This window comes from Alexandromys fortis, unplaced genomic scaffold (genome assembly GCF_014885135.2).
Source record: "Alexandromys fortis isolate MF-2015 unplaced genomic scaffold, M_Fortis_MF-2015_v1.1 scaffold_45, whole genome shotgun sequence".
Taxonomy (NCBI): domain Eukaryota; kingdom Metazoa; phylum Chordata; class Mammalia; order Rodentia; family Cricetidae; genus Alexandromys; species Alexandromys fortis.
Window position 1 is genome coordinate 5,829,537 of NW_026067926.1, and position 20,809 is coordinate 5,850,345.

At 41.6% G+C, this 20,809-nt stretch overlaps 1 protein-coding gene across 1 annotated transcript; it reads right to left on the reverse strand.

Annotated features, from left to right (window-relative positions):
* Nucleotides 1–4,622: 4,622 nt before the first annotated feature.
* On the reverse strand, nucleotides 4,623–20,307 carry Clul1 (clusterin like 1). The gene is given in 5 exon segments (XM_050143147.1): nucleotides 4,623–5,426; nucleotides 5,428–5,549; nucleotides 12,238–12,364; nucleotides 15,372–15,545; nucleotides 20,158–20,307. Coding segments are annotated over 5 exon segments (678 nt in total). The 3' UTR covers nucleotides 4,623–5,321.
* Between the last annotated feature and the right edge of the window lie 502 nt (nucleotides 20,308–20,809).

The window sequence follows — 20,809 nt, forward strand, 5'->3', positions numbered from 1 at the left end:
TTGTAGTCTTGTTTTGTAAAAAAATTCAAATTTCAAAAGAAGTTTATAGAAATGGTTGGCCATTTTGGCTTAACTACAAGTATCATGGGAAACATTTCACAAGCTTAGTAGTGGGAAATTGGTATTCTTGCTGTATAATTGTGAGCTGAAATGCAGTGAGTTACAGGATAACAGAAAACTGAAAATCTATTTAGTTCAACACAAAGTTAGTCTGGCTTTTCCTACATCAACTCTTCACCCCACTGCTTCTCCACCCAAACTCTTACTAGTGCAATGCAGTTCTTCCAAATCATTAGTGTTTCCTTTGGGAAGTCAGATCCTCCTTTATGAAGGAGGGAAAAAAGAAATATATTTTCTTTACCTATCACAACGTCATCACTAAAGCTGTATAACAAAGAGGTTAATAGAAGTTTATTAATAAGTTTATTAATATGTTTACATAACACAGGGGACTTCAGGCCAAAGGCTAAGAATATCTTCAGGTAGCACCCAATGCCTAAAAGGAAGACTTCCCTACTTTACTATAATTTTTTGGTTTTGGTTTTGGGGGGTGGAGGGCAGTTGGGTAGACAATGACTGAGGATAAGAGTTGCTCTCATGGCTGTGGGGAAGAGGGTGGGACTTGGCAACACCTGTCTTTTCAGGTTTGTGTTGACTCTTAACAGGGTAGGGCTTTCTGTGATAGTCCTCTTTCCAGGAAACGTCGGTCAAAGAATTCTTATAAGGCCTGCTTTATGTGAAAGGTAGGACACAATGAGAGCAATCTCCCTACTTCCTTCAGCTAAAAATACACAACACGTAAATGTGGCATATTTGAATACTGTGTAAATAAACGTTTCTGTATCACCTGGTCCCAAATTCAGTCCCAAATAAACACACAGAGGCTTGTATTAATTATAAGCTGTTTGGTCTACTGCTCAGGCTTATTTCTAACTTGCTTTCACAACTTAAATTAACTCATAATTCTTATCTATGTTTAGTCACATGGCTTGGCACCTTTTCTCAGAATGGCATTCTCATCTTGCTTCCTCTGAGTCTGGCTTGTGACTGTATCTCTTCCTTTCCTCTTTCCAGAATTCTCCTAGTCTGGTTGCCACACCTATACTTCCTGCCTGGCTACTAGTCAATCAGCATTTTATTAAACCAACACACGTGACAAATCTTTACAGGGTACAAGAGCACTGTCCCACAGCAATACTGTATGCTGAATTCTTCTATGGTTGTACTATGTACTTTCTGATGGTTGTTTGGAAAGACATGGGTGCACTGTCAGAAGTCTGAGCAGAGAAAACAGTAGATGGGCTGGTATTCATTTGAGGAGAACACTTCTAGATGTACAGAGATGAGGGACTGAGTGGGTTGAGGTTATGGGTGTCAGGGAACTGCAGGACTTCCTTCAGGAAACTTTTTCTGGGGCTTTGAATGGGACTGAATGTGATTGTCTATCATAATGCAGGATGCCAGTATGCCTTCAGAAAACCAGTCAAATATATACATTTTTCCAACCAAAAAGTGCCCACATACTTTTTAGCCGCTAGCAGAATCCTAGGCAGAACACATCCCAGACTATCCAGTTGCATGTTACTTTTGTGCTAGTTTTCTCTAGGTTGAGTCTGATCTTATTTTTCTACCCAAGATCAGCTGATCAAGAACCAAGAGTAGGGTCTCCCACGCTCATGAAATAAAATCCTTCACCATGACCTTCTTTGAGGACCTTGTTTTGATGGAAAGGGTCCTTCTGGCTACGGAATACAAGCTAAGCCAGAATAAATGATCCCCAAAAAAGTGAACTCATTCAACAAACATCTCTATCCCAATGCCTTGCTTATTTATGTCAACAAGGAAAAGACAGGCAAGGACCTGGTTCATGGAACTTGTTTTTCAGCAGAGACAAACAATCACAAAGTTCCCAAGCAAGTGTTCTGCAGATGAGCCCAGATGTGACACAAAGCAGAACCTAGGTTCACTAATGAGGTTTTTGTTGGTGTTAAGCCTCACTAAACCTCTCAGGATTCAGAAGGATCACTATAGCAGGCAAGCCTGACTAATAAAGTCCCTTTACCAGGCCCCATTCGTTCTTCCTGTGCTCTCCCAACACTCGCTTGATGTTTCCCTTTGATGTTCCTAGCTGTCCTCAGGATTCCAGTTTGCACACCCACACAGACATAGTTAGCAAGCACGCGTTTTTCCACACACTGATGCCTTCTCCTTCCTGGCATGCACAGAGCAACGCACGACCCAGTCTAGAAGCTAAGAAAATAATCTTGGACTTTCCACTCTCCAGAATTGTACGGTAGATAAAGCCTCATTTCTTTGAAAATGGTTTTGTCTTCCATTTCCTCCCTCACTTCCTTTTCATCCCATCTGCCTCACAACCTGTGATGCTAGGGATGGAGCCTAGATCTTCACATATGGGGGTGAGCCGGAGTCATCTTCTGTAGCCCTGGATAGCCTTGTCCCTGTTATATCCCCCTGCTGGCCTTGAACTCTCTGAGACTCTCCTGCCTCAGCTTCTAACTGCTGAGAGTATAGGTGTGCATTCCCACTTTGGGATTGCTTTGATTTCTTAAGACAGAGTCTTCCATAGCTGAGGCCAGCCTTGAACTCCTGGTCTTCTTGTCTCTACCTCTTTACACTTTTTGTTGTTGTTGTTCTTTCAAGACAGGGTTTCTCTGTAGCTTTGGCGCCTACCCTGGAACTAGCTCTTGTAGACCAGGCTGGCACAGAGATCCGCTTGCCTCTGCCTCCTGAATGCTGGGATTAAAGGCTTGCCTCTACCTCTTCAGTGCTGGCAAGATCACATACAGGCATCTGCCACAACACTCAACCCTCCCCCCTTTTAACATGGTTGTTGTTATGAGTAGTTAAACTTAGTTTTCAAATTATGCTACAACTTGCAGGTTGACAAAAAGAAAAAGGTCAGATTCCCTCAAAACAGGCTGAGTCCCAATGTGAGTTGATTGCTAAAGGGATGCCCTTGGGTAAAACCCTTATGAGGATGAGAAAAGCATCCTGGGAGGAGAGAGGGATGCCAAATAAGAACATTGCGGCAAGCCATCTCTTGCTGCACCTGGGTGCAGCAGGGAGTTCTAGACCACAGTGGCTGGAACAGGAGCTGGTACAGGAACCTGTGATGGTTAGCCTTGATATCAACTTCCCTGGATCTGGAATCAACTAAAAGACATGCCTCTTGATGGGTCTCTGATAGCATTTCCTGGAGAGATTAATTGGAGGGGAAAAGACCCTCCTGTGCATGGGAGGCGCCATTTTGCAGCTGCCCTCATGTAAAGATCTGAGGGGAAAACTGTTCCTTTTTGCCTGCCTGCTTTCACTCCTTTCTGGTGAGCGCAACTGATTTGCTGCTGCCTCAAGCACTGTAGCCACAGCTGCCACAGCAGCCAGCACTGCAGCCGCCAGCACTCTAGTGACCACAACCACTGTAGCGGCCACCACCAACCACTGCTATCATCTGTGGACAGCAAAGCTTCCAATGTAAGAATCCAAGAATCCCCCTGCCTTCAACACTAGCGAGGGCTTGCTGAGGCGTCTATCCTAGTGGAATCAGTAGCTACTGGTTCTCAACCTCTTGAATACGCAGACCGCCACTGTTAAACTACCCAGAGCACAGCATGTCAGTCAGTGTACTAAACCCTGTGTAATATCTATTCACTCTACCAGTTCTTTTCCTCTACAGAACACCACATACTACACAGAGCACTGAAGATTTAGTTGGTAAGCCCAGGACTTCTTGTACCCAGGTCTTTTTAGGATCCTTCTACCTCAATGCTAACCCCACAAAAATCAATGTACACTTTTGTGGACTTAAGGCAATTTGTGCATGGTCATAGGGATGTCTGGCTCAGGATAAAAAGTCAGCCATAGTTCTATGCAGCAGAGTTAGGGATCAAATGTGGGAGTCACAGCACAGGTGCAATTTAAGTATGTTTTCAGAGGATATTGAATGTTAAAACTTTTTTAGTCTACTTTATACATATGGGTTCCTTGACTACATTAGGTCTGTGCACCAAGCATGTGTGTTGCCTGATGCCTGAGGAGGTAAGAAGAGGGTGTCAGATCTTTAGGAACTATATATAATTGGAGTTATAGATGGTTGAGCCACCATGTACTTCCTGAAGCCAAACCTGGATCCTCGGCAAGAACAACAATTGCTTTAACCACTGAGCCACCAATGTTTAATTCTCCAGCCCTGATATTAATTCGTAAGGTGACTTAGTTTATTGTATAAAAAGTAGTAAGTGCTGGGGCTGGAGAGATGGCTCAGTGGTTAAGAGCACTGACTGCTCTTCCAGAGGTCCTGAGTTCAATTCCCAGCAACCACATGGTGGCTCACAGCCATCTATAATGAGACCTGGCGCCCCCTTCTGGCATGTGAGCACACATGGAAGGAACGCTGCACACATAATAAATAAATAAAATCTAAAAAAAAAAAAAGTAGTAAGTGCTATAATTTACTTCTTAAAAAATTAAGGAGCCTCACTGGCTTTACAGACAAACATTTCCAGGTGACTTCCATTGTTCCCATCTTAGTGGGAAAACAGGCCTAGAAAGGTTAAGAACCTTTTTCCCAATCTTTCTAAACTGTTAAGTTTTAGAGTCCAATTTAAATTTTTTATTTACTTTATGCAATGGTAGTTTTGCCTGAATTTATGTCTGTACATCACTCGCAGGCCTGACTCCTCAGGAAGCCAGAAGAGGGCATCAGACGCCCAGGAGCAGTAGGTAGGAAGGTACGGGGCATCACATCTGGGTCCTCTGCAAGAGGAGCAAATGCACTTAGTTACTGAGCCATTTCTCCAGCCCTGGTGTCTAATTCTGAACTCTACTTTACCTACAAGTCTTCTTTCTTAAAATCTGTATTAGCCAGTTGAAGGTTGTCACTATCAGCTACAACCCTATCACAATGAGAAGAATTAGTCATTTTAGATTTAAAATACTTTTGTATTTTACGACCTCATCCCCACTCAGTACGGAACCCAGATATGCTAGGCAAATCCACCACTAAGATACATTTCTAGCCCTTTTAGTATTTTTGTTTTGTTATGTTTTGAAACAGGGTCACACTAAGTTGTCTAGGCCGGCACAGAATTCATTACGTAGCCCATTCAGGCCTTGAACTAAAGACCTTCCTACCTCAGCCTTATGGGTAGCTGATCTAAAAGATTGAGCCATCTTTCTAGACCATGAACTGTGTTAAGCCAAATGGGCTTGGATACAATCACCGTGGAGTAACACATATTCCTCTTCAGCTTGTTTCCAAAGTCAGCTGTAGTCAGTAACTAGCAGAATAGAGATAACACACGTCATTTCTGCTCTGGGGTCCTTACCTTTGTTGAGTTAAAGATGCCCACAGTCACTGGTTTATGGGTTGCTAGTTGAGACACCCATCCAAACTGCTCTTGCATCTTTTTCCATCAGATATGTGATGTCTTCCATATGATACTGGACCATCCAAACAATCTGATCATATTGCTGAGTGGATATATTGACTAATTTCAGAGCCTCAAGGAATTCAGGTACATCAGGGCAGTCTAAAAAGGAGGTAAAGAAATAGTGAAGAAAAGGTCCAGAAACTTAGAAGTGGGTGGTGTAGGCTTAAGTCCTAGAGTTCTTAGTTAATGCTTGTTGTTTGTAGTAAGGAATTATTGCCGATATCACCTTCAAATGAGACCTGGTTTAATGAATTGTTATTTATATGGTTTTATAGAGCAGAAGTGGGTGGATAAAGAAAAGAACTTCTTGTTAAGATCTCACATGCCTACCGCCTATATTTTAAGGGGAGCAGAGTTTGGGGTGTGTGGCTCAGGACTAGACTGCCTGCTGGACAGTGCGGAGTCCTGCTGACCGTTAGCCCTTTGCCCAAAAAACTCGACTGAAGCAGAAGCCTCTGCTTTGTCCCTTCCACTGCACATTCTCTCCATCCCATCAAAGGGGGAATTTAAATATATAAGCACAAGTGGAGGTGTGAGAAAACGGAAATTTCTATAGTGAATCTAGTTAAGATTGGGACAAAAAAAGAATAATAAAACAGTTAAAATCATGTCTAGTGATATTTGGAAAAACATTTTATCTTACATGTGCAATATCAAATATGATATTATAACTATAGCCATGGGATTATTCATAAAATAATAGATAGATAAAATGTATGACAGTTGCCTTTGTTTTATTTTTGGTAAGGGGAATGGGTTCTAACTTGATAGCCCAGGTTGGCCTGGAACTTTTCTATGCCAGTCAGGTTGGTCTTGAACTTTCTATCCCTCTCAGCTCTGTCTCTCAAGTGCTGGGATTATAGGCATATGAGCTACCATGCCCTCCTCAGTTTTCTGACTCTGTGTTTTGTAATAGCAGAACTTTGAAAAACAGCAAAAAAAAAAAAAAAAAAAAAATCCCCACAGCGGCCCCTCGTGGGACGGCTAGCACTCATGGGACCTTCCTTCCCTCCCACCATATAGTTAAAAAAGAATAACATCTGTTATAGCACAGGCTGGGTTCAAACTCTTGATTCTCTAGCCTTAGCGTCCTAAGAGCTGGGATTACAGGTGTGTGCCACTGCATCTTGTTCATCAGTAATAAATTTAAAATTATAATCTGCAGATGTAAAAAATTTTAAACATAAAACACTGTTAAGGAGGGGAGGGAGTGGGAACTAGGATTGGTATGTAAAATAAAAAAGATTGTTTTCTTTAAAAAAACAAAAAAAAAATAAAAAAAAGAACTAGTGGGACGAGCCTAAACTAATGGTCAAGCTTTCATAAACCAAAGCACTGTTAAGTACGGTGTATGTATATGTGTAATGTGTATGCATACAAGCGTACACATGTGAGAACATATGTAAATAAAGACACAAATGCTGAATCTAAATTAACCATTTGCATCTGTTCTGTTTTGAGACAGTGTTTCATTGTGTGGAGGAGTCTGGCTTTGAACTCACGGAAAGTCACCAGCCCCAAGGCTGGGATTAGAGGCCTAGGTCACCACACCTGGCTGCTGCCCTTGAACTCTAGCCTGCTGGTTACTCGATTCTGAGGGTGGAGCCTAGGCTTTTGTGCACGCAAGGGAAGTGCTCTACTGAGTTGTGTTCCCCTCACTTCCTTTATTTACTTATTCACAGTCTTGGAGCAGGATTTCATTAAAAGTCTTTACACAGCAATCCAGCCTTCAAATGCAGCTGTTGGACTCTGTTTGCCCTTAGGCTCTAGCTAGGGCTCGAAGCGGGCTCTGAGGGCTCTTCTGTGGGGTAAAAGGACTTCGACCTGGAGGAGTGACTCAGGCTTCTCTCCTTTTCTAATGTCTAATTCCAATGTAAGTGCTGGCTGGGTCCATGGAGCTTTGTTATGTCCTTCTTCATAGTTTTAAAATAAATTGCTTTCTAAAAATATGCTTTCACAGTATGGGATCACAGTGGGACATCTGTTCCCTTGTATTTTATCTCCATGACAACCAAGTTACATTGCACTTACCTGTATTGCCTGATAAAGGCCACATCTATTAATTGCTATAGTTTGGATCTGGAATATTCTCCAAAGGCCTAAGTGTTCAAAGCTTAATACCTAGTCTAAAGGTGAGGGAAACTGTATGAGGTGGGGACTAGTAGAAAGTCTTTAGGCCACTGGGAATACAGGGCTCTTTCTTTCTCCTTTGCTCTCCTCATTTCTTCAGTACACAACCCTACAAGTGACTTTTAAAATGCTTGAATAATGAAAGTCACTGATACTTCAGGCCATTTGCCTGATGCTTAAAAGACCTATTTGAAATGCATCTGTTATCCTCATTTCCAAATGATAAAACAGCATCTCATAGTCAACAATTCGGGGGGAATAAACTGCACCAGCCTTAGGTAACCAAAACTTTAGGGATGTGGGGCACAGTAGTTTATAACCCAAACCATGAAAAGTAGTATTTTCCAAAACATATTCTAGCAACACAAATTCGAGATGTCGAGATTTTCTGACACAAATTCCAAGGTGGGGTAGACGTGTGGTTGAGGGGGTGTGCAGAAACAGGTAATCCCATATAGTTAGTGGGTCCTTTCTAAAAGAGGGGCTGAGAAAACTCCTCTGAAGTTGGTTGAAGAGGAGAGAGAATGAAACAGAGAAGGGGGGGGGGGGAACAACAGCAAGTATTCGCATTCTTGTTCAACAGTGCAAGGAACCTGCCCTTTACAAATTCAGTATACCTGGGAACTGAGAAATAAGATCCCAGGCTGGTAACACTAAGCAACATGGGGAAAGAAGCATTATTGATGCTTAAGAGGCCTGGTTAACTATATAAACACTGCATTGCTATGTGGTGATATTTTCTTTGTGATCTAACAAATAAAGCTTGCCTGAAGATCAGAAGGCAGAGCTAAGCCACGAGTAGCCATAGCGGCTGAGCAGTGGCAGCACACACCTTTAATCCCAGCACTTGAGAGTTAGGGGCGGACCAAACTCTGTGAGTTCAAGGCCACCTTTTGCTAAGTGAGTTCGAGTTAGTCTAAAAGAGAAACAGTGTGATTCACACATTTAATCCAAGTACTAGGGAGTTGGAGCCAGGAAGTGATTTGACTGGGCAGAAAGAATAATATAAAGCAGACGGAGACAGCTCAGAATTCAGTCTGAGGTTTCGTAGAGACAGCATCCAGTCTGACGATTTGTAGAGACAGGACTGCCCATTAGGTCTGAAGATTCAGTGGAAGAACTAGTAGCTGGCTGCTCTGCTTCTCTCATCTGTCACCTTTCACCCCCTAGGATCTGACTCCGGGTTTTTATTATTAAGATCAATTAGAATTCGCGCTACATTGGGTATAGTTCAGCAAACTATTAAAATCATCTTTTTCTGTTAGTTTTAGAATAAAGACCCGCTCTTCTTGAATTTCAGAGCATGCAAAGGCTTAGGAATCTGTGGTGCATTGAGTCAGGACACAAAGATGTTTCATTAGCAGAGAACATTATTCTGTAAACATAGTTATCTTAAGCATGGTGTTTAGATTTGCTTTTGCTTGCTGTGTGTGCATGCATGCATGCATGTGTGGGGGAGAAGGTGGGGGGTACTTATTGAGAGAGTGTCTAATGTAGTCTAGTCTGACTTTGATCTCATTATAGAGCCAGAGGCAGTCTTGAATGCCTGATCCATCTCCTTTTACCTCCTAGATGCTCAGATTCTAAACATATGACACTGTGTTAGACTTTAGCTGGGTGAGAAATAGTTTGCTTTTCATGATATTTTTGTTTTTGTTGTATGACCCTGGCCCAGGACTTCCTGCTTGCCCTTAACTATACCCCCAGTCTAAGCAGTGTGATTAAATCAAACAAATGCTACATTGAAAAGTTAAATAAATTTAAAAAATATTTTATAAGTTTCAGTATCATTCCGTGTATGCATACATGTTTATTTATAAGGAAAATATTAGAAAATACAGAGAAGGGTATGAAACGCATCCTTAACGTTACAACTCAGTGGTAACCTTGATTCTTATTATGGTATATCTAGTGACATCCTATTTCTAAAAATTATTGTTTTTAATTATGTGGGGTGTCAGGGGTATTTGTGTGCACATGAGTGTAGATGCCCATGAAGACTGGAGATACAGGTGCTGTGGACCACAGGATTTGGATGCTAGGAAGCAAACTCAGATCCTCTACAAGAGCAGTTAGCACTCTTCAGCCCTGAGCCATCTCTCCAGTCCCTCTAATGACACAGAAAAGCCAGCGTGTCTTTTACATCACCGTGTTCAAGAGCAGGAGAATTCTGTCCTTCCTCTTTTCTAAAGAGCTACATTGGCTGAGATTCACTCGCTGATGAAGGGCAGAGGAGAGGCAGCAGAGAGGATAAAGGTTCCTGTTGATTGTATTGTGACTCTTACTCTTGGTAGAAACACTTCAGCAGTCTTTGTTTTGTGAGGAAGCTGAATGCAAGAGCTTTATAACTTTGCAGTTAAAGAAACCTCGTCTTTCCTGAGCTTTGATTTTATTAACTTACCCTATTTAGATTTAATTGTAAACAAAGCCTAGAATCACCTGGGAGAACTGCCTAGATTAGATTGACCTTTGGGGTATATTTTTGGGGATTATACTGATTATTATTTAATGGAGGAGGGACCAGCTCACTTGGGTGGCACTGGAGCAGGCTCCCAGACTTTAGCACAACTATTTCCATGATGGAAGTATCATTCATACTGTACTCTTTAGTAGATAGCACCACCTGCCAAAATGAAAACAAAGATCTAATCCATCAAAGTCCACAGTTCTGGGAAACTCTCTAAATGTACTAACCTTGAGTTTTAGTTTCTGTAGTTCTGCTTCTGGCTAACTGTCCTTGTTAACTGAAGTATGACAACACAGAGCATGGGTTTTGTGCTTAAGAGCTCAACCCAAGAAAGGCTCACTGGTGCACCACAATTTCAAATACCTATTGTAGTTGCAGGCCAGCTACTAAAGACTTTCAATGTGCTTACACCCACGTCAGAGCAGTGTTCTTCACCACAGATTTAAATGTGTTCTGGTATTAAAACATTGACACCCCAAGAACCTAATGAGAGAGGGAAAAAATTCGTTAAAATAGTCATGTATCTTTTATAAAATATGTAAATATTATACTTTATAATTGTTATATTAAATAAAATATTAATAAAACAATTTCGGGCTAAGAACTTGTATATTCTGATCTACTGGGGCTAAATCAGCTTTGACTAAAAAGAGAGCAATGCCATTGAGTGACATTTTCTGTTTCATTGGGGCAATAAAAAATATCACCTCAGAATTAGTACACAGAATTGGTCTAAGAGGAGCAGGCTATATTTTGAGTTGCCTGGGTAGTATTTATTTTGAGGCTACAAAGGGGTCACAGAGAGCTTCAGAGGCTTGGCCCCATATGGAAGAGTTGGAGTCTCTGTACAGAGGCTGGCAGAGGTCACTGGTAAAGGTTCAACCTCATGTACAATGTAAACCCCTGAGTTATTAGAGATACCAGGACCATGAGACATTTGCCAAGGACAGCAATGATTGTGGAGTGGAGCCCACCTAAGGCTACAATATGAACTATGTGTGCACAGCAGTGTGTGTGTGTGTGAGAGGAGCCCACCTAAGGCTACAATATGAATTATGGGTGCTGCCCATAGATCTTCTGGAGTCAGAAGAGTGAGTGAGTCTCGGGATTTGGATTCACACTGCTGGACTCTCGTCTTGCATTGACCTGATTTTTCTTACTCCTTTGTTCTTCCCTTTCGGAACAAGAAAGTACTCAACTTTTTAAAATCAAGCCCACAGTTCGGAGACTTTGGAATTTTAAAGGGAAATGGAGTTTTTAAAGACTGCAGAACTTTTAAAAGTTAGGTTGTGTTTTACTTTATGATATTAATGTGAGATCCTGGGGACGAGAAAGGAAAGGTTAGAGCCTGGCTATCTACACGTTACCTCTCACTTCTGTGAGTTTCCCTCCATCAGGGGACTTCCTCTTTCTTTGTAGCAAAAGAAGCTGACCTAATTTGCTTATTGTTTTTCTCCTCTGTAAATGTTTGTGTTTCTTTAATCTTTAATCATACATCCCTAAGTACCCACTGTGGATGGAACTGATGAAAATGAAAGGGTTAGTTTACACACACTGGCTGAGTAATGTTTGTAAACCATTATCAGGAACACCTGTAGATAGAAACAAGCGTGCAAACCAGAGCTGGGAGCTGCTCAATTCATAAAGTGCTTGCTAGGCAAGCGTGAGGGCCTGAGTCAAATCTCAAGAATCCCATTTGAGGGGCTGGAGAGATGGCTCAGAGGTTAAGAGCATTGCCTGCTCTTCCAAAGGTCCTGAGTTCAATTCCCAGCAACCACATGGTGGCTCACAATCATTTGTAATGGAGTCTGGTGCCCTCTTCTGGCCTGCAGGCATACACACAGACAGAATATTGTATACATAATAAATAAATAAATAAATAAATATCTTAAAAAAAAGAAAAAGAAAAGACTCATACATAGAGGTGTGTTTGTAATTTCCACACTGGGAAGGATAAGACAGGTATACACCTACAGCTCACTAGCTGGCCAGTCCAGACTATTTGGAGAGTTCCACGTTAGTGAGAAACCATGTCTTAAATAAAATGAAACAATGGATGGAACCTGTGAAATAATACATAAGGTGTTATTTGATCTCTGAATACACAGGCTTATGTGTGCTCAGGTGCCCACACACATGAACACAGCGATGCACACGCATGAAAGACATGATAAAACAGTAATTATTTACCTTCAGATAGGTCACTGTGACAATTTTGGCATCTTTTTTGAAATTTCAGACATCCGGATAAATTCTGGTTAATTTCCTCCATTTGGCTCAGGTAACATCTCTGGAGGCAGGTCTCTCTGACCCAGCTCTGAGGGGAATACAACAATCACGTGTAAACACTATGGGAATTTCACCACACAGGGCTGGGGAGATGGTTAAGTCAGTAAAGCACTCACTCCACAACTAGGAGGACCAATTATCCCAAGAACCCTTGAAAGAAACCAAGTATGGTAGCTATGATTTAATAATGCCAGGGCTGGGGAGGGGGAGACCGGAGGATCAGTGGGCTGATTGGCCCAGCTTGCTCCGCCTTCTTGCTGAGTTCCAGGCCAATGAGAAGGTTAATTCTAATACTCAGGAGGCAGTGCAGGTGATCCTGGAATAGGAGACCAGTCAGGGCTGCACAGCGAGAGCCTGTCTCAAATACACAAAAACCAAAAACACAATGAAAGAAAAACTAAAAATGAAATAGAAAAACTAACAAAAACAAGTAGGTGGTTCCTGATGAGCAGCACACTCCCACACGTGTATGCAAACCTGAATGACATTAAAGAAAGAGATTTATTTGATAAATAAGTCAAAATTAATTAAAATTTAAAAACTTTAGAAGCTAGGCAAAAAAGCCTATAGCTGTGGGATGTCTTCTATATCCCAAGAGAAGTAGAGGCAATGGATTAAGAGTTCAAAGTTAGCCGAGGTGTTGGTGATATAGTAGTCAGAAGTATAGTAGGATAAAAAGTTAACACAAAAAAATCAATAGCCTTTATCAACAACAGATGTACCAAGAAAGAATCAAGGAAACAATCCCACACCATAGCCTTAAAATCCACCCACACCATAACCTTAAACATCAGTCAATCCTGGAATAAATTCCACTAAAGAAGTGAAAAGTTTACAATGAAAACTTTAAACACAGCAGTCACGCTCCGTGACCTCTAGTCTGGGCAGACCTCAGCTGTCTTTACAGCACAGTGCTAGAATGTTGTGGGTGTCACCAGCTATGGACTATTACTTCTGGAGCATGAGTTTCCTGCTGTGCAAACAACTATTCTGGGATCTGCACAGGACCTATGCCTGTCCCAGAAAGAAGTCTAGATGGACTGCCTGCCTCTCCACTGCCAGCTTTTGTTTACCGATTCCATTCATAGACACAAAACTTTGGAGCTGGACAAGGCGGCACATGCCTACAGTTCTAGCTCCTCCGGAGGGGACCTTACTAAAGCCAAGGAGTTGAGACAACCCTGTGTAACATAGCAAGACCCAACCTCAGAAAACAACAACTACAAAACACAAGCCCTGAGAAAAGTTCATAAATGTCCGACACACATGAGAATGACTTCCAAATATCCTGTCTCCAGCACTCATCTCATTATACTCTGGCAATCAGAAAAGGACCATGGCTGTAAAAGTGGAGCGAATGCAATCAACAATGGTGTGGTGGCATTTCACTTGTATTTTAATAAATAAAGCTTGCCCGAAGATCAGAAAAGTAAACAGCCACACTGGCCAGCCTTACACACCAGACAGCGGTGACACACACCTTTAATCCCAGTAGCCACACTAGCTTGCCATAGAAACCAGGCAGCAACAGTGCACACTGTTAATCCCAGACCTAGAAAGGATTATAAGATGGGAGGAGACAGCTCTCAGTCTCAGTCTCATTCTGAGGTTTCCTGGAGGTAGGATTTCTGTTTTTGGACTGAGGTCAAAGTAAGAGCCAGTGGCTGGCTGCTTTGCTTTTCTGACCTTCAGGTTGAACCCCAATATCTGTCTCTGAGTTTTTATTAATTGTGCTTTACAATGTCATCAATTTAACTTGGCACAATCCCTATCCTAGAGGCTGCTGCTCTTTTGTAATTGAGTGTGGCACTGCCAAGCCAGAAGAATACTATGATTATGCATACACTATTACAAAGAGGAAAATTTCATTCCATTTCATACATGGCTCACTTCCTGAAGTGGGGAGGGAAATCCAGGCCAATCAAAGAATTTACTGGGAAGAGCACATACATTTATTTGCTTGTTTGTTTGTTTATTTATTTGTTTATTATGTATACAATGATCTGTCTGTGTGTATGGCTACAGGCCAGAAGAGGGCACCAGACCTCATTAGAGATGGTTGTGAGCCACCATGTGGTTGCTGGGAATTGAACTCAGGTCCTTTGGAAGAGCAGGCAATGCTCTTAACCGCTGAGTCACCTCTCCAGCCCCCAGAGCACATCCTTTATGAGTCACCACCCTCTGCGAATTTCTCTGCCTGGAAGACAGCCAAAGGGCATAAAAAGAAACTGCGCCAGTTCTGCAGGCCACACATGGACAGGACAAGAGGAGACCTGGAGGAATTCAGAAGAGGAGAAGCACACTGACATAAGGAGGATGTGGTGTTGCACATCCGTAGTCCTACCCCGTGGGAGACTACAGCAGGGGATGATGGACTCAAGGTCAACCTAGGATGCATCTCCAGAACAGACTTTGACCATAAATCACGAGACAGGGAGAGAACAGTGAAGCTAAGTGTTAAGGCACACATCTGTAACCCAGCACTTCAGGAGTGGAATCATCAGAGTCAGATGTGGTGGCTACATACTGAATTTGAGGACAGCCTGGGCTACGTGTAGAATTGAAAGAGGGAGGGAGGGAGGAAGGGAAAGAGGAAGAGATTCAAATGCATGATTTCTAGGATAAGCTATAAAAGAAGTCTGGAGTAAACGGCTGTAATGCTATAATTGAAAATGCAGTTAGACATGTCTATTGGAAGCCCCCTCACAGGAAGACACATAAAATATGACCCCTGGCATCAATGGGTTTGCTATCTACTTGGAACATGCCCACAAACAGTGAAGTCAATGCAAAGTCAGAGCTTCTGACTTCTATTGGAGTTACAGAGTATAATAATAAGGGGAATAAACACTGATGGTTATTCTAAACTATAACTGGAGAACACTGAGGTAGTAACATGTAACACTGGTGTTAGATTCCAGATCATAAAGGGAAATTATTAATCATTTCCATTCTAAAAATTAACACAATCTACAAATCAAGCTTGCTTGGATGTCTTAAGAACCCCTAAATGGTGAGTTCCCTTTTCCTCTTACCATATTTTTCACAGAGGACCAAACAGGTTGGCAAGCTGTGTAAAATCTCATGCAGTTACTGTTCAGGCATGGCCTGCATCCATCCCAGGAATCCACACAAGATGCCTGGAATAACTTTTCTTCTTCCTCCAAATGTTCCTGCACTTCATTCATGATTTTCAGGGCCTCCTGGTTAAAACGTGAAAGCACAGGATTCATTTCCGTTTCCCGAGTCTATGTGTCCCTTAGTTGGTTTCCTCTTTCTAAGTGTATATTAGCACCAGGGGTTGCCAGACCAGCTCGGTTGATAGAATGCTTGCTTTGCATTCCCAATGCCCTGGTTCAATCCCCAGCACCATCTAAACAGGCACAGAGGCACAAACCTATAATCTCAGCTCTCAGAAGGCTGGAGAGGGAGGATCAGAAGTTAAGGGTATCCTTGACTGCCTAGCAAGTTTAAGGTCATCCTTTGATACATTAGGACCTGGTTTCAGCAGAAATTAAGACCCTCTAAATGGCTTCAGTTTTCATCTTCACCGTCCTCACTGCTGATAGATCTGACACAGTGATTTCTGTTTGATAAAGTCTTCTGAACGAGCCTTTACTGAAGGTCATGAAAATCTCGTTGTCTGCTCATTTGTTCACAAGTATTTATTGAATAATTACTGCGTGATGAACATTGCACTAAATGTGGATGAGCCAATAGTGAAGACATCATCCCTATGGGGAACCATGATGATTGCCTTCTGAATTCTCTATCTGCACGGCCTACCTTTGAGGGATATGAGAGGTTGGCTGTAAGGCTTAGAAAACTGATATTTTCAGGCTGGAGAGATGGCTCAGTGGTTAAGAACATTGCCTGCTCTTCCAAAAGTCCAGAGTTCAATTCCCAGCAACCTCACGGTGGTTCACAACCATCTGTAAAGAGATCTGATGCCCACTTCTGGCCGCAGACGCACAGACAGAATACTGAGAATACTGTATACATAATAAATAAATCTTTAAAAAACTGATAATTTCTTTCATTTAAGCTTCCTTAAATTATTGTATTGTGTAAACACTGCAAGACAACACAATTCTTGTATATATTACAGTGATTGACTTATTTCTTCTTGTCTGTATTCCAAATGCGCCCCCTTGTGGTGCTGTTTGTACTTAGCTAGGGCCTGTTACTGTTGGTAAGGAGCCAACTGCCATGACAACTGTCTCAGTTGTGTCCTGTATCCCTCCCTGATTTGACCCCTGACCTTACTGCACACATGAACTTCTTGCCTGAGAAGGAGCTCGGGAGAATGAGGTCTATACCAGGCTTCAGAGCCAAAAAAGCTCTCAAGTGGAAAACAGGTGAGAGAACTTTTTGTTTTTAAAACCATTTTATTTTAGTCCTTTGTTTGCCTGTTTTCTGAAAAAGGTACTCCAGGCTGGCCCTGGTACTCCTGCCTCAGCTTCCTAAGTGCTGGCACTATGGATATTATAGATCATGTGTGTTGCATGCGCTCATGTGTGTATATGTGTATGTGTGTGGTATATGTAAATGTATGTGTTTGTATGGGTGCAGATGTATGTGTGGAGGCTGGAGGTAGAAGCTGGGTGTCTTCCTCTGTTGCTCTTTTGATACAGTTTGTTCAGTAAACTCACAGAGATCTGCCTGCCTCTACCTCCTGAGTGCTGGGATTAAAAGCATGCCACCCCTGTCCAAATTTAAGAGATTTATCTTTTTTTATTTTTCATGTAACTTTTTGAGTACCCAAACTTAGAGTCTAATGCAATCGATTCTTGTGTAATGAATAAAACTTTAGGAATAACATTTCTACTAGTTGCTGGGATTGTTCAGGACCTGAAACCCAATTTGCTTCCTTGGTCCTCGCAGGAATAATCTTTTCCTAGTATTGCAGCCTTAGCTTGTAGTAGGTGGTTTAAGAAAATAGGAACGGTCAGTCAGTGGGTCCCACATGCTCATGCTGCTGGCTTCCTCAGGTTCATTCATATCAGTGTTGGAGCAACATGTTAGTTAACAGCTTTAACCTCAACTTTCCTAGCTGCAAAGATCAAAGTGTGTTTGACCTCGGTATTGGAAGGATTCCAAGAGATGATATGTTTTGTATGAGACGTTTAGTGTCACTGTTCCCAGACGGTCAGACTATAAGCCCACCAGGGAAGGACTGGCATGGGGCCTTCCTCACAGTCCTAATGAGGAGCTGTTTTAGGCTTCTTCACCATCTTTAGATTGCTGCCAAAAGGGAGGGCTTCAGCTGCCAGCGGGGCCATCTCCTTCTTGCCTGGTAAGCGACGATTACACAGGTTTGCGTTCAGCTTGGCAGCTTCTGCCCTCACTGCTTTGTGGATTCCCAGAGATCACAGTGCTCAAGAATGATAAGATTCTGGACACTGTCTGGAATTCATCCGCTCCAACTTTATAGGAACTTGCGTAAGGATACAGCTGTGCATTGGACCTCCATTGGTATTTGTCTTAATTACGCGTGTGTATGTGCATTATTTGTACACATGCACATGTATGGGGCCCAGAAGTCAATGTCAGACGTCTTCATCTAGTGCTAGGGTTTGGTCACATGTCACCATACTTCTGTGTTGCTGCTCTGAACTCAGACCTCCAAGTTTGTGCAGCAGGCACTTTACCAGCTGACTGAGCTATCTCTCCAGCCCCCATTTGTGCTTTTTAGTTAATCATTTAATAAAGGGGAGGTTTGATGGAAGAGAAATAGGGTGCTGTTTGTGCATTGCTCTTGCAGAATGAGAACAATTCTGGCAGTGATGCGCAGCATTCTGAATATAATCAATACTACTACACTGTGCTCAGATGACTAAGACAGAGGTGGGAGCAGAGCTCCGTCATGATGTGTGAGGTCCTAGATTTTATTCTTAGCACTACAAAAAGGAATTTAATAAGAAAGAGATTGAGATGATAAATTTCACATAACCATTTTTCCCAAATTTCAATATTTCTTTAAAAATAAAAAGTAACTGTCAGCATTAACATTTAAAATACTTTCTAAATTTCTTTTGTGTTAATTAATTTTTGACTAATTTATTTTTGCTTTGTGACAGGAGTCCAGGCCCAGACTGACCTGAAACCGAATATTTAGCTGGTCTTGAACTTGTGGTTAATCCTTTTGCCTCAGACTCTGAATATTGGGATTACAGACATGAGTCACCTACCTAGACTTTCCAAACTATTCTATTACAGTTTTTATTTCTGTGTTAATTATGTTGATTAAAAGTAGTATTAAAATATAACCTCTTGAAAATATTTGCTTTGAATGTTGTATTAATTGTTACTATTATTAAACTATGAAGTATGTAGTATAGTTCTATACAAGAGTTAAGGAATATTTTTTCACATCTCCCAAGGATACTTGGATATAATATTAATTTTTTTATTGGAAAAATACATATCTGGACTATAGCCAAATATAAAATTGTTTGATTTTTAAAAATAGATTGGAAAATGTGGCTCAGGGGTAGAGCCCAGCATGTATTCTAGCCCTAGCATCTCAAAAACTAAAAATAGAAAAATACAATGGGACTGGGATGTAGCTCAGTAGTAGAGTCCCCTGTTACAACCACTGACAATGCTAATATAAATGTGATAAATGTGTGCTATTTATATAATAAATAGGCCAGTGTGCTGTTTAATATACTCTGTCTGTGAGAATGCTGGCAGACATTTTATCTGCCAACTGTATGAGGACCCCGAGGAAGGAGTCCCTTCATTTTATAGGTATTGGCCAGGCCTCCCCTAGTTCTCTGCTTACTTTTCTTCTAACTGTAATAATGAGGGCCCTTCTCAGAGGACTCAAGTGTACTAATGCATTTTCATAGAGCTGCGGCTAGACTAACTCTCAATTCCTTCACCTTTATTTACTTGCGTGTGCGTGTGCATTTATGTGCATGTGTGGGCACAGGTGGCCATGGTGTGCACGTGGAGGTGAAAGGAGAACTTGTGAAAAGTCCATTCTCTCCCCACTCGGGTCATCAGGCTCTGTGCCAAGTGCTTTTATCCACTGAGCCATCTTGCTGACCTGCAATTAAACTAACTCTTAAAAAAAGAAAGGCGGGGGGCTTTAAAGGATTCTTGGGGAAAGAAATCTAGAGAGGGAAAGCCCAAGGATAGTTTAAGTGCAGTGGCCAAGAAGTAGGGCAGACTGACTGTCCTGCGTCACCAGCTCCTTATTGTGTCAGGGCAACAGTGGTGCTCCAATCAGATCTGGAAAATCCGATGATATTTTCTAACAGCCAGGAAATGTACTCAAAATGTAGAGTTCAAAGCTGGGTGTGATGGTAGATACTCATAATTCTATCACTTAGGAAGTGGAAAGGTTGACCAGCCTCAGTTACAGCCTGGGTTACATGAGACTCTGACTCAAAATAAATAAATAAATTAATAAATATTAAAAAAGGAAAATAAATATGGAATTCTTAACCATCCTCACCCTAAATATATTTAGGATTAGTGTCTAATTATTTATTTATTATTAGTGATAGGGACTAGTCAAAACCTCTCCAAACACTTTTGGCTTACTAGCTTAAATGAGACTAAAAGTGAAGAATTTTGAGAAAGCAGTCTTCTTAACTAGGTATCAATCCCCAAATCGTTGTGTTCAAACTCCTGTGGAAAGATGATTAGACAAGAAAATGTAAAGCTTCCTCCAGCTTCTCCAATCTAAACTGCTCTCCAGAAATACGTCATAGGGAAGGGAGTCACTCATTAATTGCACATATCTATTGTTGCAATTGTTGTAGCCTGGAAGTGCTTAAGCACAGGTAGTTTTCAGTGATGGTACCTGCTTTCTTCTTTACACTTCTTCAAGGTTTTCATCAGTCGTGCGTGCTCCATCTCTCTCCTTTCCATCATGATTTTCATCTGCCTAACACCAAAGCCTTCTTCGCCTCTGCTCCTATATCTGTCTTCCTGGCCTCTGGAAGACCTAGAAGACATGTTTGAGGTTTCTTTTAACTTTATTAGGAAACAGTAACCTCACCAGTTTTTTGTCCCCTAAATAGCAACTGGATTGCTCTTGTACAGCCTTTCAGTCTAAAGCTCTTCATGCTGAATTAGAGCCTTCTGACTGTCACGTGGGGGCTCCTGAACAAACCTGAGCTTATTTGATCTCAGTCTGGTCATATTCCACAAGCCCTGTTTTCCTTTATCCACTTTTCTCTATCACTGGCTACTCAGGGATGTTTGTATTAGAAAAAAAATCAGAATTTCTTTTATAGTTTATATGAAACATTCAGAAGAGGACTTCAGTGAGCACTTTCCCTTTTTCAGTTTAAATTACCTTCCAAGAAGGCATCAGACTAAGAATGTATGTTATATAAACATCCTGGAACTTGATGTTTGTTGGTTTTGTGAAGTTAGGGATCTAACACAACCGTGGCTATACAATAAATTTAAGGACAGTCTGGAAAATGACTAAGGACAAAGTAAAACAAAATAA